Consider the following 16,112-nt stretch of genomic DNA (forward strand, 5'->3'; position numbering starts at 1 on the left):
TGCAAGTCCAATGGGCCTCTCTTTCCAGTGATGGCCAACTAGGCCATCTTTTGATACATATGCAGCTAGAGTCAGGAGCTCCGGGGTACTGGTTAGTTCATAATGTTGTTCCACCTATAGGGTTGCAGATCCCTTTAGCTCCTTGAGTATTTTATCTAGCTCTTCCAGTGGGGGCCCTGTGATCTATCCAATAGCTGACTGTGAGCATCCACTTATGTGTTTGCTAGGCCCCAGTGTAGTCTCACTAGAGACAGCTATATCACGGTCCTATCAGCAAAATCTTGCTAGTGTATGCAATGGTGTCAGCGTTTGGAGGCTGATTATGGGATGGATCCCTGGATATGGCAGTCTCTAGATGGTCCATCCTTTTGTCTCAGCTCCAAACTTTGTCTCTGTAACTCCTTCCATGGGTGTTTTGTTTCCAATTCTAAGAAGGGGCCTGCCTCAGTTTCTTAACTGCCAGAATTCCAGGTGGGAGTTACCACATTTGGCTAAAGCATAGTATAATTGGTGGCTTTTTCCCCTTTGTTCCTCCCTGTATTACCAAGAGCCATCCAATTACGAAGAGTTGGAGAAAATATACTTTATTCATCAATATTAGAAGTAAAAAATATTAAAAAGGAAAGAGAAGAGCCAGGCAGTGGTGGCACATACCTTTAATCCCAGTACTCAGGAGGCAGAGGAAGGTGGATCTCTTGTGAGTTCTAGGCCAGCCTGGTCTACAGAGTTTCAAGACAGCCAGGACTACACAGAGAAACCAAAATAAATAAGTAAATATAAAAGATTAAAAAGGAAAGAAAAGAGGAACCAGCTTTAAAACCAGAGTAGCATAAGTGTTTATTTTCAGCCTGTCTTTATTCAGATATAATTTTCCTTCTCTGTTGGTAAAAGTTAGACATCAACAAGAATTGCCAGTCTTCCTGCCCTGGAAATGATTCTTTCTGATACTAGGTGTATTACCTGGCATTTTCATTGCTCAGTGAGGAGAGAAATGAGCTCAAATTAAGATGGAACACTAATACACGGCAGAAGACTTAGTTATAACATACCAAATCTCTAGGTAGTGCAAATTGCTTGGCTGTGGTAACTTAATCCTGTAATTCAAGGTCATTTTCAGCTATAGGACAAATTTAAAGCCAGCTTGGGGGTGGGAGAGAAAGAGAGAGAGACCAAAACACCACCACCAAAACCAAATAGAAAGCAGGAGCTGGTGAGATGGTTTAGCAGTTAAGTCCTAGCAGCACTAGCAGAGGACCTGGGTTCAATTCCCGGTACCCACACAGTGGCTTACAACTATCCGTAAATACAGCCCCAGAGGATCTGATGTCTTCCTTGGGCCTCCACACGCATGCAGCACAGAAACATGCCCGCGGCGAACACTCATGCACATAGTCGCTGGCTACAGACACCGTATAACGGGGTGTTCAAGGCAGACAGGAGAGGGGGAACCTTTTCTTCTTTAATCACAAGACCCAGGACTTTATTCTCACTCCTGGTCTGAATGGATTCCATAAGGTTTGGAGCTTCAGATCAACTACTCCATTCTCCAGATTCTCACTGAACACTTCAACCATGCCCACGCGACACAGACAAAGCAGGAATGAGAGTCAGCGTTCTTGGTTTGTAACTGGCTTTGCTTTCAAAGACCTAGCAGGTTTTATGAAGCCTCATGTGGGCATAGAAAGCCTCTTGATCCAGGAAGCCTTTCCCACAAATATCGCAGGAGCTACGGCCATTGTCCTTGTGTGAGCGCCGGACGTGGCTGTCGTGGGCAGCATGAGATGCAAAGGCTTTACCACAATGCTTGCACTTGAAGGGCTTCTCTCCTGAGTGCTGTCTGATGTGTGTTCGGAGTATGCTGGAGGCAGTGAACTTCTGCAGAGGGCAGAAAGCAGAAAAAGCCAACTTCCATGGGCTGCAACTCAGCAAAGGGGTTAATTTTCATTGTAATGGACACATCAGCTTTTATTGTTTTGATTGAGAAACTCTAATTTTGACAGACATCTGTGGTACACACTTTTAAGCCCAACACTTGGGAGGCAGAGGCATGTGGACCTCTGTGAGTTCAAGGCTAAGCCTAATTTACAGAGTGAGTTCCAAGACAGTCAGGGTTATATGAAAAAAAAAAAATCCTGTCTCAAAAAACAAAAGCAACAAGGTGACATGGCAGCCAAGCTTCACTGTGCCTGGGTCTTTTCTCTTCTGTGCTCTCAAACAGCCACATATGGAAATAGCTACAAACCGGACAGCACTGGACATCACCAAAGTAAAATGCTTGAATATTCTTAGAATATTCTTTTTTTTTTAAAGATTTATTTATTATTATTCATTAATACACTGTAGCTGTCTTCAGATGCACCAGAAGAGGGTGTCAGATCTCATTACGGATGGTTGTGAGCCACCATGTGGTTGCTGAGATTTGAACTCAGGACCTTTGGAAGAGCAGTCAGTGCTCTTAACCACTGAGCCATCTCGCCAGCCCCTAGAATATTCTTAAACATGACCAAACCATCGTCTTTTTCAAAAAAGCCTTAATTCCACTCTGCCTCTGTTGATGGATGTTCTACAGTGCATGAATCAGATGCCACCCTCACAAATGTCCTTTTAGAATGATTATCAGCAGCAGGAGTAGCCAATACTTCAATGGTTACAATCAGCAGACACAATGAGAAGTTTTATAAAGACCAACTGATAGAGCCCAACAACTACAATTCCCCACATTTTACCAAAGAGAAAACTACAAAAAACTAATGGATTTGCTCAAGGTCACATAGCCAGGTTAGCATCAAAGGCCGGGGCTGAAAGCGGCTAGGGCTGTGCTCTTAAATTCTCTTTTTAAAAAGTTTCTTTAAGGGCGTGGTGGCGCACGCCTTTAATCCCAGCACTCGGGAGGCAGAGGCAGGCGGATTTCTGAGTTAGAGGCCAGCCTGGTCTACAAAGTGAGCTCCAGGACAGCCAGGGCTATACAGAGAAACCCTGTCTAGAAAAACCAAAAAAAAAAAAAAAAAGTTTCTGTTTCATTTTGAAACATGGTTTCAGTCTGTAGTCCTGGCTGATCCAGAATTCCTAGAAAAAGGTATTGGCTGATTGGTAATGGACTAGTTACCCAAGATGAATTAGTCACCCAATCATGAAGTCAGGCTGGCACCAAAGGACGTCTCACCTACCTTTGTACAGTACACGCACTGGTATGGCCTGTCTCCAGAGTGGACTCTCATGTGCTTGTTCAGGCTGGAAGACTGAGAAAAACTTTTCCCACAGGTTGAACACTAAGGAGATAACAAAACGTAGAGTTGAAATTTCATCTCCACCCCACCCCAAACTCTGTCTCAACATATATTTTCCTGGGGGTGAGAGAAGTTTTTGAAAAATCCCTAATTTGTTTACTTGTCTGTTTAGAGAAAGGCAAATGTGTGATAATCATCAGAAAAACACTTCAAAGTCTGTTGATTCCTGAGTTTGTTCGCAGAAAGAAACTCAGGTTGTCAACCTTTCAGGGCAAGCATTATAACACAAGAGCCATACTGACAGTCCGAGAATCATTTTCTTTATTCTATGCACATCTGTGGATCAACAAGTCGCTGGCCAAGGATTGCCTGAGATTACAGAGTGCAAGCAACCTAGAAGCTGCCTCAGACCTTCCTAAGCAAAGGGACTACAGAGCTCCCACACTGGCAGGATGGAATCGTCAAGTGTGTACCCTGCATCTTTTGGTGTGAGTCCATGGCTGTCGCTCAGTGGTCGAGCACTTGTTCAGCAGATGTTCCAATTGTTCAACCACTAGCACCCAAACTGTAACTAAACCAGATATCCAATGTTCTGTATGTCTGTTTCTCTTGAGTCTTCTTCTTGTGAAATATTAACTTTAAAACAAACAAAAAACCTCATGAACTCTCTGGACATGACTGTTAGGGAAAGCACACAAGAAATTCAGGGTGAGGCACTCTTGGAGCAGCTTCGGTGGATAGGTGCTGCTTGTGTTCAGGAGAGATTTTAAACCCAGGGTTAAGCAGAGCTTTTGTTACTATGAGGGACAAAATAAATGACCTTGTAAACTAGAGAGAAGGGACCCAAGCACTTTCCGATGGCTGGGTGGGTGGCTCAGTGGATGCAAAAGCATGACCTGTATTCAACCCCCAGCAGCCATTTAATTAAAAAGCAAGCACGGCCAACCACGACTTGCACCCCAGGGCTCTGGGAAGGAGAGACAAGAGGATTGCTGGGGTTTGTAGACTGCCAGCCTAACTCCAGCTTTAGTGAAAGACCCTGTACTGGCTAGTTTTGTGTCAACTTGACACAGCTGGAGTTACCACAGAGAAAGGAGCTTCAGTTGAGGAAATGCCTCCATGAGATACAACTGTCAGGCATTTTCTCAATTAGTGATCAAGGGGGAAAGGCCCCTTGTGGGTGGGACCATCTCTGGGCTGGTAGTCTTGGGATCTATAAGAGAGCAGGCTGAGCAAGCCAGGGGAGGCAAGCCAGTAAAGAACATCCCTCCATGGCCTCTGCATCAGCTCCTGCTTTCTGACCTGCTTGAGTTCCAGTCCTGACTTCCTTGGTGATGAACAGCAGTATGGAAGTGTAAGCCGAATAAACCCTTTCCTCCCCAACTTGCTTCTTGGTCATGATGTTTGTGCAGGAATAGAAACCCTGACTAAGACAGACCCTTTCTCAAAAAACTATGGCAGAAAGTGATAAAGAGGAAAGACTCCAAAGAGGTATACACAGATATGTACAACAACAACAATACACACATACACACCACCACATAAATTAGGTAACAACAACAACAACAACAAACAAACAAGCAACCCAGAATTTAGGGCCTGGAGAGCTGACTGAAGAGCAATTGCTGTTCTAGCTGAGGACCCACGTTTGGTTCCCCGCATCCAGATGGTGACTCACAACTGACTGTCAGTAGCAACTCTAGTTCCAAGGGACCTGATGCCTTCTTCTGGTCTCTGTAAGCAACTGAATGTACATGGTGTGCATTCATGCATGCAAAACACATAAAATAAAAATAAATGTATCCTTTACCAAAGAAAACAAAAAACAAAACAAAAAAAAACCCCCTGATTTTAAAAACATTAAAACAAAAACAAGAAAGAAAAAAAAAAAGAAAAAAACTATGGCCCAGTTGTAGAACACAGATCAATTTAGAGATATTAAAATGTGGAAAACTATAAATGTTAGCACTGGCATATGACGCTGCATATTATACACTAGTGTAACACTAGTATAAGATGTACTATAAGAGTCTATGTATGACAAGGAGCTGGCGAGCCGACCTGGTGGCTAAATGCATGAACTGCACTTCAGTTTCCAGCACAACCATGGTGGCTCACAACCATCTGCAACCCCAAATCCAGGGGCTCTGGTGGCCACTTCTGTCCTCTCAGGGGCACTCTACTCACACATGCACAACGCACACATGTACACAGAACTATAAACACTGTAACAAAACACAGAACTCCATCTTGTCTTTTAAGGACAAACTTGGTTTTGCCCTTTTGACCAAGCCTGGCAGAGCAATGGGTGTCTGGGCTGGCAGAGAACAGCTTCCTGTCATCACTGTCGTCTCTCATCCTCATAAAGAACACAGACTGCGGGGCTGGTGAGATGGCTCAGTGGGTAAGAGCACCCGACTGTTCTTCCAAAGGTCCAGAGTTCAAATCCCAGCAACCATATGGTGGCTCACAACCATCTGTAACAAGATCTGACGCCCTCTTCTGGAGCTACAGTGTACTTACATATAATAAATAAATAAATCTTAAAAAAAAAAAAAGAAAGAACACAGACTGTGATGTAGCCTTCCATTCTTTGGACCATGTCAGTGTTTCTTCTGCACCAGTGACTATCTAGAGCCTGACCGGGTGTGGAACAAAGTACAGTCACCTAATCTCTTCCCAGCTTCCAGTACAGCTCACGGCTGTGTTCGCCCCAAGGCTGAACTGTCCTCGCCCACTCCTACGTCTGTTCCCTGCTTCTTCCTGGGCACATTCGCTCACGCTCACACATTGGCGTCTTCCACACTACCCCGGCACGGCAAGCATTGAATGTTCTAGTCAGTCCCATGAACCCCTCTCTGTGTGTTCACGACAAGGGAGTGTAAAAACACACTAGGAAGACATCAAACCAGCAACTGCTCACCAGGTAGGGCCGGTGCCTCTCATGGACGTGAAGAATATGGATCCGGAGGCGGTCGCGCTTTTCAAAGGATCTTTGGCAGAGAGAACACGGAAACTTCCTGTCCCCCTTGTCCACACAGGGCGTGTACTTCAGGTGCTTATCTCTGTAGTATTTGTAGGTAAACACCTTTCCACAGCGTTCACATCTGTAACCTTCTGCAGACTCTGTCAAACACAGGGGTGGAAGTGTCGGAAGGTGTGTTAACCTCTGTCCCTCCTCTTCCCCACCTCAAAGAGGATTCAAAACAGCTATAGACAGACACACACCATAACCGGGTGTGGTGGAACACACCTGTGAACCTGGGCAGAAAAATCAGGAGTGCAAGGCCATCTTTGGCTCCAAAGGGGATTTGAGGTCAGCCTGGACTACATATACTGAATGCATCGTGCCTTCAGTAATTCACAGACGTTGATTCTAACACTTACTGACTCTGACCCAGGAGTGATAAGTCACTGAGTGTCAGAAAGCAAGCACAGAAAGGTAAGTCTGGTTTTTTTTTTTTCCAACGGACAAAGAAGGAAGAGAGAAACTAGAGACAAAGAGGTGTCAGATCCAGGTGTCTGTGCCAAGAGTAATCCCACTACTGAAAAGACAGAGGCAGGAGGGTCAGGTTTACAGGTCAGACAAGGTATAACAAATCCATAGCTCAAGAAGACAGCTCGGACCCCAAGTCAACAAGATGTGTGACTATATTCGGGACAGGTAAAAGAACGTCCCCACTCAAGATGTTCCTGGATACTAGAACCAGAGACCTTACGGTCTGCCCTCAAGGGAGAGGAACCAGGAGGGAGCGTAAGTAGAAATCTGCAGAAGGCTGGGTGATGGTGCCACACCACAGACCCCCATCTACTTGGCAAACACATAACTGTTAAACCGTAGCCTTCCCTTTTTTGTTTATCACCATGATCTCATGTAAATGTCACAATACAAAACAGTATAATTCTAACACATTGGGAGACAGGGGCAGGCAGATCTCAGGCTTCAAGGTCACCCTGGTCTACAGAGCAAGTTCCAGGACAGCCAGGGAGGGCTTCAAAGAGAAACCTGTCTCAAAAAGCAAAAAATAAACCAAAACTCCAAATACTTTCAGGGATCCCTGAAACTAACTGGATTCACTAGGTAACTCCTTGTGAGAGCAAGCAATCAAAGCTAAGAGCCCTTCTCAGAGGGCAGGAGGCTGCAAAGAGCAGACCTGGAAGAGGCAGGAACCAGGTGAGCTGCCTGGAAGAGGTTTAGACCAACTGAGGCACATGGAAAGGACACTCTCCAGTCTGTTGAGAGTACAGTGTGCTCCAGGTTTCCCTGCTTTGTGAGATATAGCCTAGGCTGGGGTTATAGTGACGCAGCTGTTGTCTGTGAGTCATTCCTGCTTCATCCCCAGGCATGCCTGGTCTGTTCAAACAGTCCACTTATGACACTAAGTCAAGAGTCCGCCTTTCCAGCCCCAGACCTTGTGAGGGAAGGCACCCACCAACCCTACCAAAATGCTGTGGGTTTTTGTTTGACGCAGGATCTCCCTGAGTAACCCGCACTAGATTTGAATTTAAAATTCTTCTTCCTCAACCTTGCAAGTATCAAGATTACACACACACAACCACTATTTTTTTCTTTTATTATTAATCATCTCCAAAAACATTGACCTTATGCTGGGGTGTGGATCAGCAGCAGAGCACTGGCCTGGCAGGAGTCAGGACCCGAGTTTGATTTAATCCTCAACACAGCAATGGAACAAAACTAGACACTCAATATTAACAGTCATCATAGGAAGTCACTTGTAAGACTTCTCAATATAAATTAATCTTTAAAAGCTGCCTTTCACACCTTGTCAGAAATGGTATCACGGGCAGAGTGTGGTGTGCATACTTTTTGTTTGTTTGTTTGTTTTGTTTTGTTTTTCGAGACAGGGTTTCTCTTTGTAGCCCTGGCTGTCCTGGAACTCACTGTGTAGACCAGGCTGGGCACACTGAGCATCACCATAGTGTGACAGATAACATGTATGTGTTGTTTTACCTGCTCTTTGGGCTGCTTATTACACTGTAGTGATGATGTCTTCCTTTTATACACACAGTAGTTTATATTTTTCCTCACCTACTGAGTCAGTAGTTTCCAAATGTTTATGTATACAAACCAGTTGGACAGGTAATATTTAGGAGTAGATTGCAAGCTTAGTGCGATGGTACACACTTTAAACCTCAGCATCCAGGAGCCAGAGGAAGTCAGGAGTTCAACCCTGTCTACACAGTGAGTTTCAGAACAGCTACTTAGTGAAACCAGGTGTCAAAAAACAAACAAACAAACAAACAAACAAGTTAAAGCTGGGTATAGCTTTACATGCTTATAATCCTAGAACTTGGGGGTCGGAAGTAGGAAGAGCAGTCCAGCCATCCATACTGGACTACTTGAGACAGGGAACAAAGAAGAAAAAAACAAAAAAACACAAACCTGAAAATTCTAGCATAGTCTGAGGGCTCAGCGTCACTCTTTCCTTAAAAACACCAAATCTGAAGACCTATTCCTATGGTGAGTTGATTGTCCTCTGCCTCCTAGCCACTCAGATGTGATCATCCAGGGACCAGCAGCAACCCCTGGAAGCTGAGCAAGGCGCATAGTCATAGTGCCAGCCCCACCTGTGCTAAGAACTAGCTAGCCTCTCTACAAGATCTCCAGGTGTACACACACACACACACACACACACACACACACACAGCCATAGACACACGCACACAGACTCACACACAGTTCAACAGTCAGGAGCACTTGGGGAGTTGGGGCAGAAGGTTTTGAGTACAAGGCCAATCCCGGCTATATAGTGAGATTCTGTCTCAAAAAAGAAAAAAAAAAGAAAGAGAAAAAGAAAAAAACAAAAAAACAGAGAAGAGAGCATAGTCCCGCATTTTTCAAATTTGCCACAGTGAAATCTTATGGTGGGTGGGGGCTGGAAGTGGTGAGAGTTTTGTTTGAGGTATCTCCATATCACTCTGTAGCCCAGGCTGGCCTCAGACTCAGAGCTCTGCCTGCCTAGGCCTCCCTGAAGGCTGGGATTAAAGGTGCGTACAAAGTATCCAGTTTAGAGGCTGGAAGTGTCTGTAGCTCAACGGTAGAGTCCTTGTATAGGAAACAAGAGGCCTCAGCCTGAGAAAATAGTTTTAACTGGAAGCCCTGATTCTTATAATGTTTCTATATAAAACAAAAACTTAACAACAGAGTTTCTTAAGTGATTCTCATCAATATTTCCTATTCTAATTTCTTTCTTTTTTTCCTTTTATGCTGGTTTCAATCACTAAATTGATTTTCCACCTCACTAAGTTGCTGCAGCCCATCATTTGAGAGAGCTGGCCTGAGCAGGAGTGGATCAAACTCACTAGCCCACAATATGCTGGCATGCGTTCTTTGTCTTTTATTCCCAAGAATGGGAAGGGGGAAAAGATGGATAACCTTAGAAAAAGACGCTGTAGAAAAAAAGATGGCGCCAATCCACCTCTCCAGGGTCTCTGGCATCTTAGTTGGACGTTAGGGAACCCAGTAAGCGTTCTAGTAGATTCTCTCTGGGCAGACTCACCTTCAGAGGACTCAGACAGCTGCTGGCCTCCTTGCTCAGTGACACGGAGGTTCATGGGAACGCCCAGGAACTTCTCATAGCCATTTCCGTACCACACAAGCAGTTCCTGGTTCCGCTGGATGTCTCTACAACTCTCATAAAATATCTGCCCTTGGTGCTGCACGGCCAGCAGGTTCTGCTCCTTGGGGAACCGAGCACAGTTGACATAGGACATCCAGTTCCCAGAACCTTTGCCGTCGATAAAATGGCTCAGGTGACCATCTTCAAAAATCTAAATAAGATGACACATACAGTTGGTTTTTTTTTGTGTGTGTGTTTATCTTGTTTTGGTCAGAATCTTTCTATGTATCAGAGGTTGGCCCCACACTTGTGCCTCTGCCTCAGCTTCCTGAGTTCAGGGTCCATCAAGCACACCCAGCACCCCCCCAAAGCATGAGCTCTTTGTATTTGCTTTTGTTTTCCTTTCGTCTGATCTATAAAATGAAATTTAACATCTATACCCAAATTCCTACTATAGAACACATTTCTATAAATCAGATTCCCATATAAGAAGTAGCATATAAACGCCTTTCTGCAGAGGGTCTCAGGTAGGACTTGAATTTAAAATATAGTTGAGGATGGCCTTGAATTTGTAATCCACCTGCTGTTCCCTCTGCAGTGCTTACGTGTGCCACCAGGCTGATGTGGACCACCATGCTGATGTGTGTGTGCCACCATGCTGATGTGTGCCACCATGCTGATATGTGTGTGTGCCACCATGCTGATGTGTGTGTGCCACCATGCTGATGTGTGTGTGCCACCATGCTGATGTGTGCCACCATGCTGATATGTGTGTGTCACCATGCTGATATGTGTGTGTGCCACCATGCTGATGTGTGTGTGTCACCATGCTGATGTGTGTGTGCCACCATGCTGATGTGTGTGTGCCACCATGCTTATGTGTGCCACCATGCAGTGTTATGTGGTGCTGGGGACTGAGTCCAGCACTTTGGGCATACCAGGCAAGCATTTCTCCAGTTCCTCTATAGACTATGTAACAACATACTTTATTTATTTATTTATTTATTTATTTATTTAGAGACAGGGTTTATTTATTTATTTATTTATTTAGAGACAGGGTTTCTCTGTATAGCCCTGGCTGTCCTGGAACTCACTTTGTAGACCAGGCTGGCCTCGAACTCAGAAATCTGCCCGCCTCTGCCTCCCTAGTGCTGGGATTAAATGTGTGCGTCACCACGCCTGGCTAACAACATACTTTAAAAATGAATTCATGCCCTTATCACATTCTCGATCCCTGAGTTTCTACTGTGGTGTACGTTAGTTTTATAAGCAAGGGTAAGGGAACTAACTAGGTCTTATTTGAGCCCAGCCCTTTGGGATGAGCTGCGGAGGATTCTTTCTCTTCTGCCCAGTGTGGAGGCGTGGGATCGGGCAGCTAGTGCCGCAGCTTAGTTTAAGTACAGTTTAGTATAAATTACTGTTTAATTCAGCTCTTCCACATTGCCAAAATCACAGGTTATCATCCTAAAGTATATTGCTAGAAGTCCAGGGTCAGGGCTTTCAGATTTTAAGTTACCTGGTTATTCTGACAAGTGGGTCCTGTAAACGAGAAGCTGCTGTCTCAGCAGCCTCCCTTAGACAGGCACTAACTTGCTTTATTTGTTTTGTTAATCCTTGGCTAATTTTACAAGAAAGTAACATGAAAGTCTAAAACTTGTCTTTCTTTCCTGTAGCATGCTTTTAACACTCTATCATATTTAAAACACTTGGTTTGCCTGTAAATAAAACACACAGTGGTAATTCTTTAAATGTACTTTCCATGTCTGATCTGTACAGATTAAAGTTGCTTCACCCACTACAACGTGGATTTCATGCAGAGTGAGGTCCTGCTGGAGCGAACACCAATGTCTTTCTCAATAAAGGCCTTCAAGGGTACCGCCTCCCCCAACCTCAGGTCGTCCTCCCCAAATTCAGCACCCCCCACCCCCAGAAACACACTTACTTCCCACATCCGAGAGTTGTCCCTGTGTGCCTTCACTTCGCTGGCATTGACCACTCTACCTCGAAAGGGTCCAAATCTCACTCCTTTGGCAATGAAGTCGCTGCAGAACACGCCAAAGTGTGGCACATCACCAAATGAGGTCTGCATGAGGCAGAGACCTAGGTGAACCCGAGGCAGGAGAGGAAAGGAGAATGAGCCTGGGCAGTGAGTCAACATTAGTTGTGGGAAATAAATCCAGGCAAGGAGTGCAGCCTACCTTCCGGAAGCTGGAGGGAGTCTTTGTCCAGGGTTTTATGAAGATGATTAGACCCTAGAAAAAGACAGTGAGTTGCCTTCCCGACAGGGTTCCCTCAGTCCCTAGAGAGGATTTACATTGGACATTTATCCTCTACCCTTTACTGCTGCTGTATCATTGACACAGGCTTTTTGTACACTGTTGCTCATTTGAGCCTCAAAAAAACCCTTTGGGGGAGGTTTGGTGGGTAATGAACTCCATTTTGCAAACTTGAGAGTCAGAGACAATGCTTTCTGAGGTAAAGAGCTGCCAGGTGTGAATTTCTGGAGACCATCATGTAGATACTTTGTACATTCCTAAAGCCACCGAGGGAAACCACTTGGCTCTTAGTCCTCAGAGCTCACTAAAAGCAATCTCAGGAATTACACGGTTAGGCAAGGAGGACCATGAGAAGCCAGCAGAGAAGGCGGTTTAGAGAGACACTCGCCCCAACATACATCCATGTTTTAATACTGCGTGGTCCGGACCTGTACCAACCAACCCAGACCCAAAATGTAGATTTCCTTACCAGAACTCTCTGTGGGAACCAGGATGCCTGAAATTGCATGCTGTAAGTCGGTTGGGTGCTCCGGACTAGCGATGGCTCCATACAGAACGAAGCTCAGTTCCTCCTCTGTGAAGTTGAAGCCGCAAAACGGCAGCTTCCCCTCTTGATTCAAGGTTTGGGGGACAGATATTGACTGGGACGACTTAATTCCATCAGGTAGTAGGGAAGCAATTACCGGGGATGGCAGAAGTAAATTTTCAGCTTCCCACCTCTGACCACTGATTTGGCCACCGCCGCCGCCGAGGACCAAATTTTGGTTGCTGGAACCGCTGCTCCTATGCTCAGTGCTGTCTAGAAATCGTGGTACTTCGGGAGTGAATTGAGGAATTCGGTTCCATGGTGACAATTTGTACCAGGGCAGATTGTAGAGCGGCTCGCTCTGAACAGCCAGACCCGGGTTCAACAAGGGAGCAGTCATCCGAAAAGCATCAAGAGGGGCCATCGCCTGGGACTCAAGCACTGCAGCTGCCAGTTTCCAAGGTTGAAACTCCTCCTCGGTGGTGGCGAGGTTCCTAAAGTGACTGTAGCCTGGGGCATGCGCGTAGTAGGTAGTCAGGTGGTGAGGGTTGCTCTGGGGCAGGTAGTTCGCCTTGTCCTGGGACTGGGTCTCACCAGAGGGCGGTAAGGCCATCGCAAGCTGAGTTTTGCGGATCTGTGGGAAACCGAGCTGGCTGAGTGAGGGGTCCTAGGTGATCTTAACTACTTCCCTCCACCCCATCAAAGTCAATGAACAAAGTTCCCAATTCGATCCCGCCAATCCTAGCTCGAAAAAAGTAACACAAAAGGCACAAACTCCCACACCAAACCGAACTAAAAAGCCAAACGTCTCAAACCTCTAACGAAAATCTGCCTTGGTGTCACCCGACTGAAAGGTGCTGGCTCAGGTCGCCTTCTCTTTTGCTCCCTAAACCACCTTGACTAAGGAATGCCGGTGACCCCCGCTCCCAAGCCCTCAACCCGGCTCCTACAAAACGGGTTTCAATTCCGTCTCTCTTAATTATCAGCCCAACAAAACGAACCACCCGCCTAGGTCTCTACGAGCGTCTTTTTTTTTTTTTTTTTAATATAATTTTTTTAGCCAAGCTACTAGGGCACGACCCTGCACCGGTTTCGGAGCAGGCAGTGGCTTCAGGCGCTCTTGAGTATGCAGCCGAGATAGGAGAAGTGTGCGCTCTCGGTGGGACAGTGCAGAAGGGGTTCTGAGTCGACTCGGCACCCCAAGGAGTTTAGCGAAACGTCAGCGACCCCGGCGGTCCCAACAGCACCGAGGGGAGCGGAGCGGTATTCGTCCTCCCTCTAGAGACCCACGCCCAGCGCCCCTTCCCGCCACATCTCCAATCTCTTGGCAACCCTAGCCATCTCAACCTAGGTCGCCTCTGGAGACTCCGGGATGACAAGTCCCAAGCCAGGCAGCAGAGAGATGTCTCGGTTGTCGCCGACCTGGCCGCGGCGGCCCTGGCCCCCGAAATGCTTCTTTCTCAGTAGCCACACAGCAGGGCTAAGGAGTGAAGACCCGTAGGGTCCGAGGATTTTAAGATCAGGGATCAATGTGTCCAATAAGGAAAACAACCCGGGTCGTGACTCAGATGTTAAAGAACATAGGGTCAGGGGGCGAGGTCAGCCACCACACAGGCCTCTCCGTCTATCTCCCCCTGAGCCCCGAACAGCGCAGGCTCTAACTCCCAAGACAAGCGACTCCGGAGGTGGAAAGCCAAAATCCAATTACGAAGTTTAAAACAAAAACAAAGCCAAAAACAACTAACTAAGTAAAACAAAGAAAAAACAAAAACAACCAAACAACTGCAAAACGAATTTTGAAAGCGATTACAGAGCACTGTTCCCAGCCGTGCTGGAAGCCTGTAGCCTTCGGGGTAGGTCCCTCCAGCGGGCCAAAGACCTACCTACCTCAGGCCAAGGCTAGGGCGGCACCCGCTGGGTCTCGGGACCCTAGACTTCTGAAACCCCCGAAGGCTGTGCAGGCTTTAAGAGGGAGGGTGCAGATCCGGCCTCAGGGTACTTGGAGAGGGAGGCAGTAGAAGAGATCAGGCCTGTGGAGGTCCCCTGATAGTCTTCTCCCCGCCCACCACACTCATTGGCGAGCGCTTGGATTCCTCCCCAGGTCCCCAGAGATCACCCACTTAACCTAACAGTTCTCTTGACCGTTCCCTGGAATCCTGTGAAGTGCGATTGCCCATCTTGCACAGGCAGGTGTTGTTGTTGTTGTTGTTGATTCAGTCTAGCAACGTCAGGAAATCATAGTGTGGCAAATGTTGCCCAAGGCCAGAGCGTAGCAAATGCTAACCAGTGTTCACCTTCTGTGTGTAAACGCACACGTGCACACATGCACACACCACACACGCACACAAACCCAGAAGTGTCGGCGTGAGAACTAAACAAGTGTTACCCTGGGGACCCAATAAATTCTTCTGTGCCCTCACACACACTACACCCTAAAAGGATGGGTGTAGGAAGCTGAGAGCGATGAATAATGACACCTACACACAGCCCCCACTCTCACACGGAACAATTGTTGCCTAAGCAAGGTCTCCAACACACACAAGGACACACACACACAGACACACAGACACACACAGATACACACACAGACACACACACACAGACACACACAGATACACACACACACACACACACACACACACACACACACACACACACACACACACACACATACAGACTGGCGTCTAGGAGGCCAAGCTTGTTCTTAGTCTTGGTCAAATTTGTCAGAGAACCAGGTAGGCTGAGAAGTTAGGCGTTAGACGCTTCTGAGGCCCCGGGGGTCCTTTTGCCCTTTCTGCAGCTTTTATTTCTTGGTAGGGGAGAACTAATCTCCTCACAGGACACCTTCTCCGCTGACCCTGGCTTGCGACCTTGACCCGAGGCTCTGAGAACCTAGGTCCAGACTGTAACTGTGCTCAACGACTGCATTTTTATTCTCCTTGCAAGCGATGAATAGAGAGAAAGGGGCGTTTAATCCCGTTCACATCCGCAGGTCTAAGCACCTAGGGTGGAGAAAACCGCGCCGAAGCTGGTGACCTTGGTCAGGTTCCACACCATTCCAGTTCCTCTTTGGGCCTGTCACGAGGGGGGGGGACCGCTGTGATGAGTGAGGAGAGAGACTCAGTCTCTCCTCCGGACTGATAGTGATTTGATTACTAATCATAAAACGAGGTTAAATGGGAAGCCGCCCGGAGTTCCAAAACTAGCAGAGAATGGAGGTCTCCTGTCCCCTTGGTCCCTTTAGAGCCCCATGAACTGATTCTGCCTGTGTCCCCGGTGAGGAGGCGCATGAGAAGAGCAGGAATATGCGCGAGCGAATATGCGCGGGCTTCGGAGAGCAATACATTCTGCCCTCCCTGGGCCTGAGCACCGAAGACGTAGCATCAAGTGCGGTTGTGCTGATCTACAGGGTTAGCATCCATAATCATTTCACAGTTGCAGGACAGATCCGAAGGGTGAGGCAGCGCTTTATTTTCCGAAACGAAGTGGGAATGGCTAGAGA

The 16,112-nt window shown here is 46.7% G+C and overlaps 1 protein-coding gene across 1 annotated transcript; it reads right to left on the minus strand.

The window, feature by feature from the left end:
* Nucleotides 1–815: 815 nt before the first annotated feature.
* Nucleotides 816–14,551, minus strand: Prdm14 (PR domain containing 14). Its single transcript, NM_001081209.2, has 8 exons — nucleotides 14,498–14,551; nucleotides 12,554–13,244; nucleotides 12,007–12,060; nucleotides 11,751–11,908; nucleotides 9,749–10,019; nucleotides 6,151–6,353; nucleotides 3,168–3,269; nucleotides 816–1,875 (listed from the first exon to the last, which is right to left on the minus strand). Exons 2-8 carry the CDS (start codon nucleotides 13,221–13,223, stop codon nucleotides 1,648–1,650), a joined length of 1,686 nt encoding a protein of 561 aa, NP_001074678.2. The 5' UTR covers nucleotides 13,224–13,244; nucleotides 14,498–14,551; the 3' UTR covers nucleotides 816–1,647.
* Nucleotides 14,552–16,112: the final 1,561 nt, after the last annotated feature.

The sequence above is a fragment of the Mus musculus genome, chromosome 1, assembly GCF_000001635.26.
Source record: "Mus musculus strain C57BL/6J chromosome 1, GRCm38.p6 C57BL/6J".
Lineage (NCBI taxonomy): Eukaryota > Metazoa > Chordata > Mammalia > Rodentia > Muridae > Mus > Mus musculus.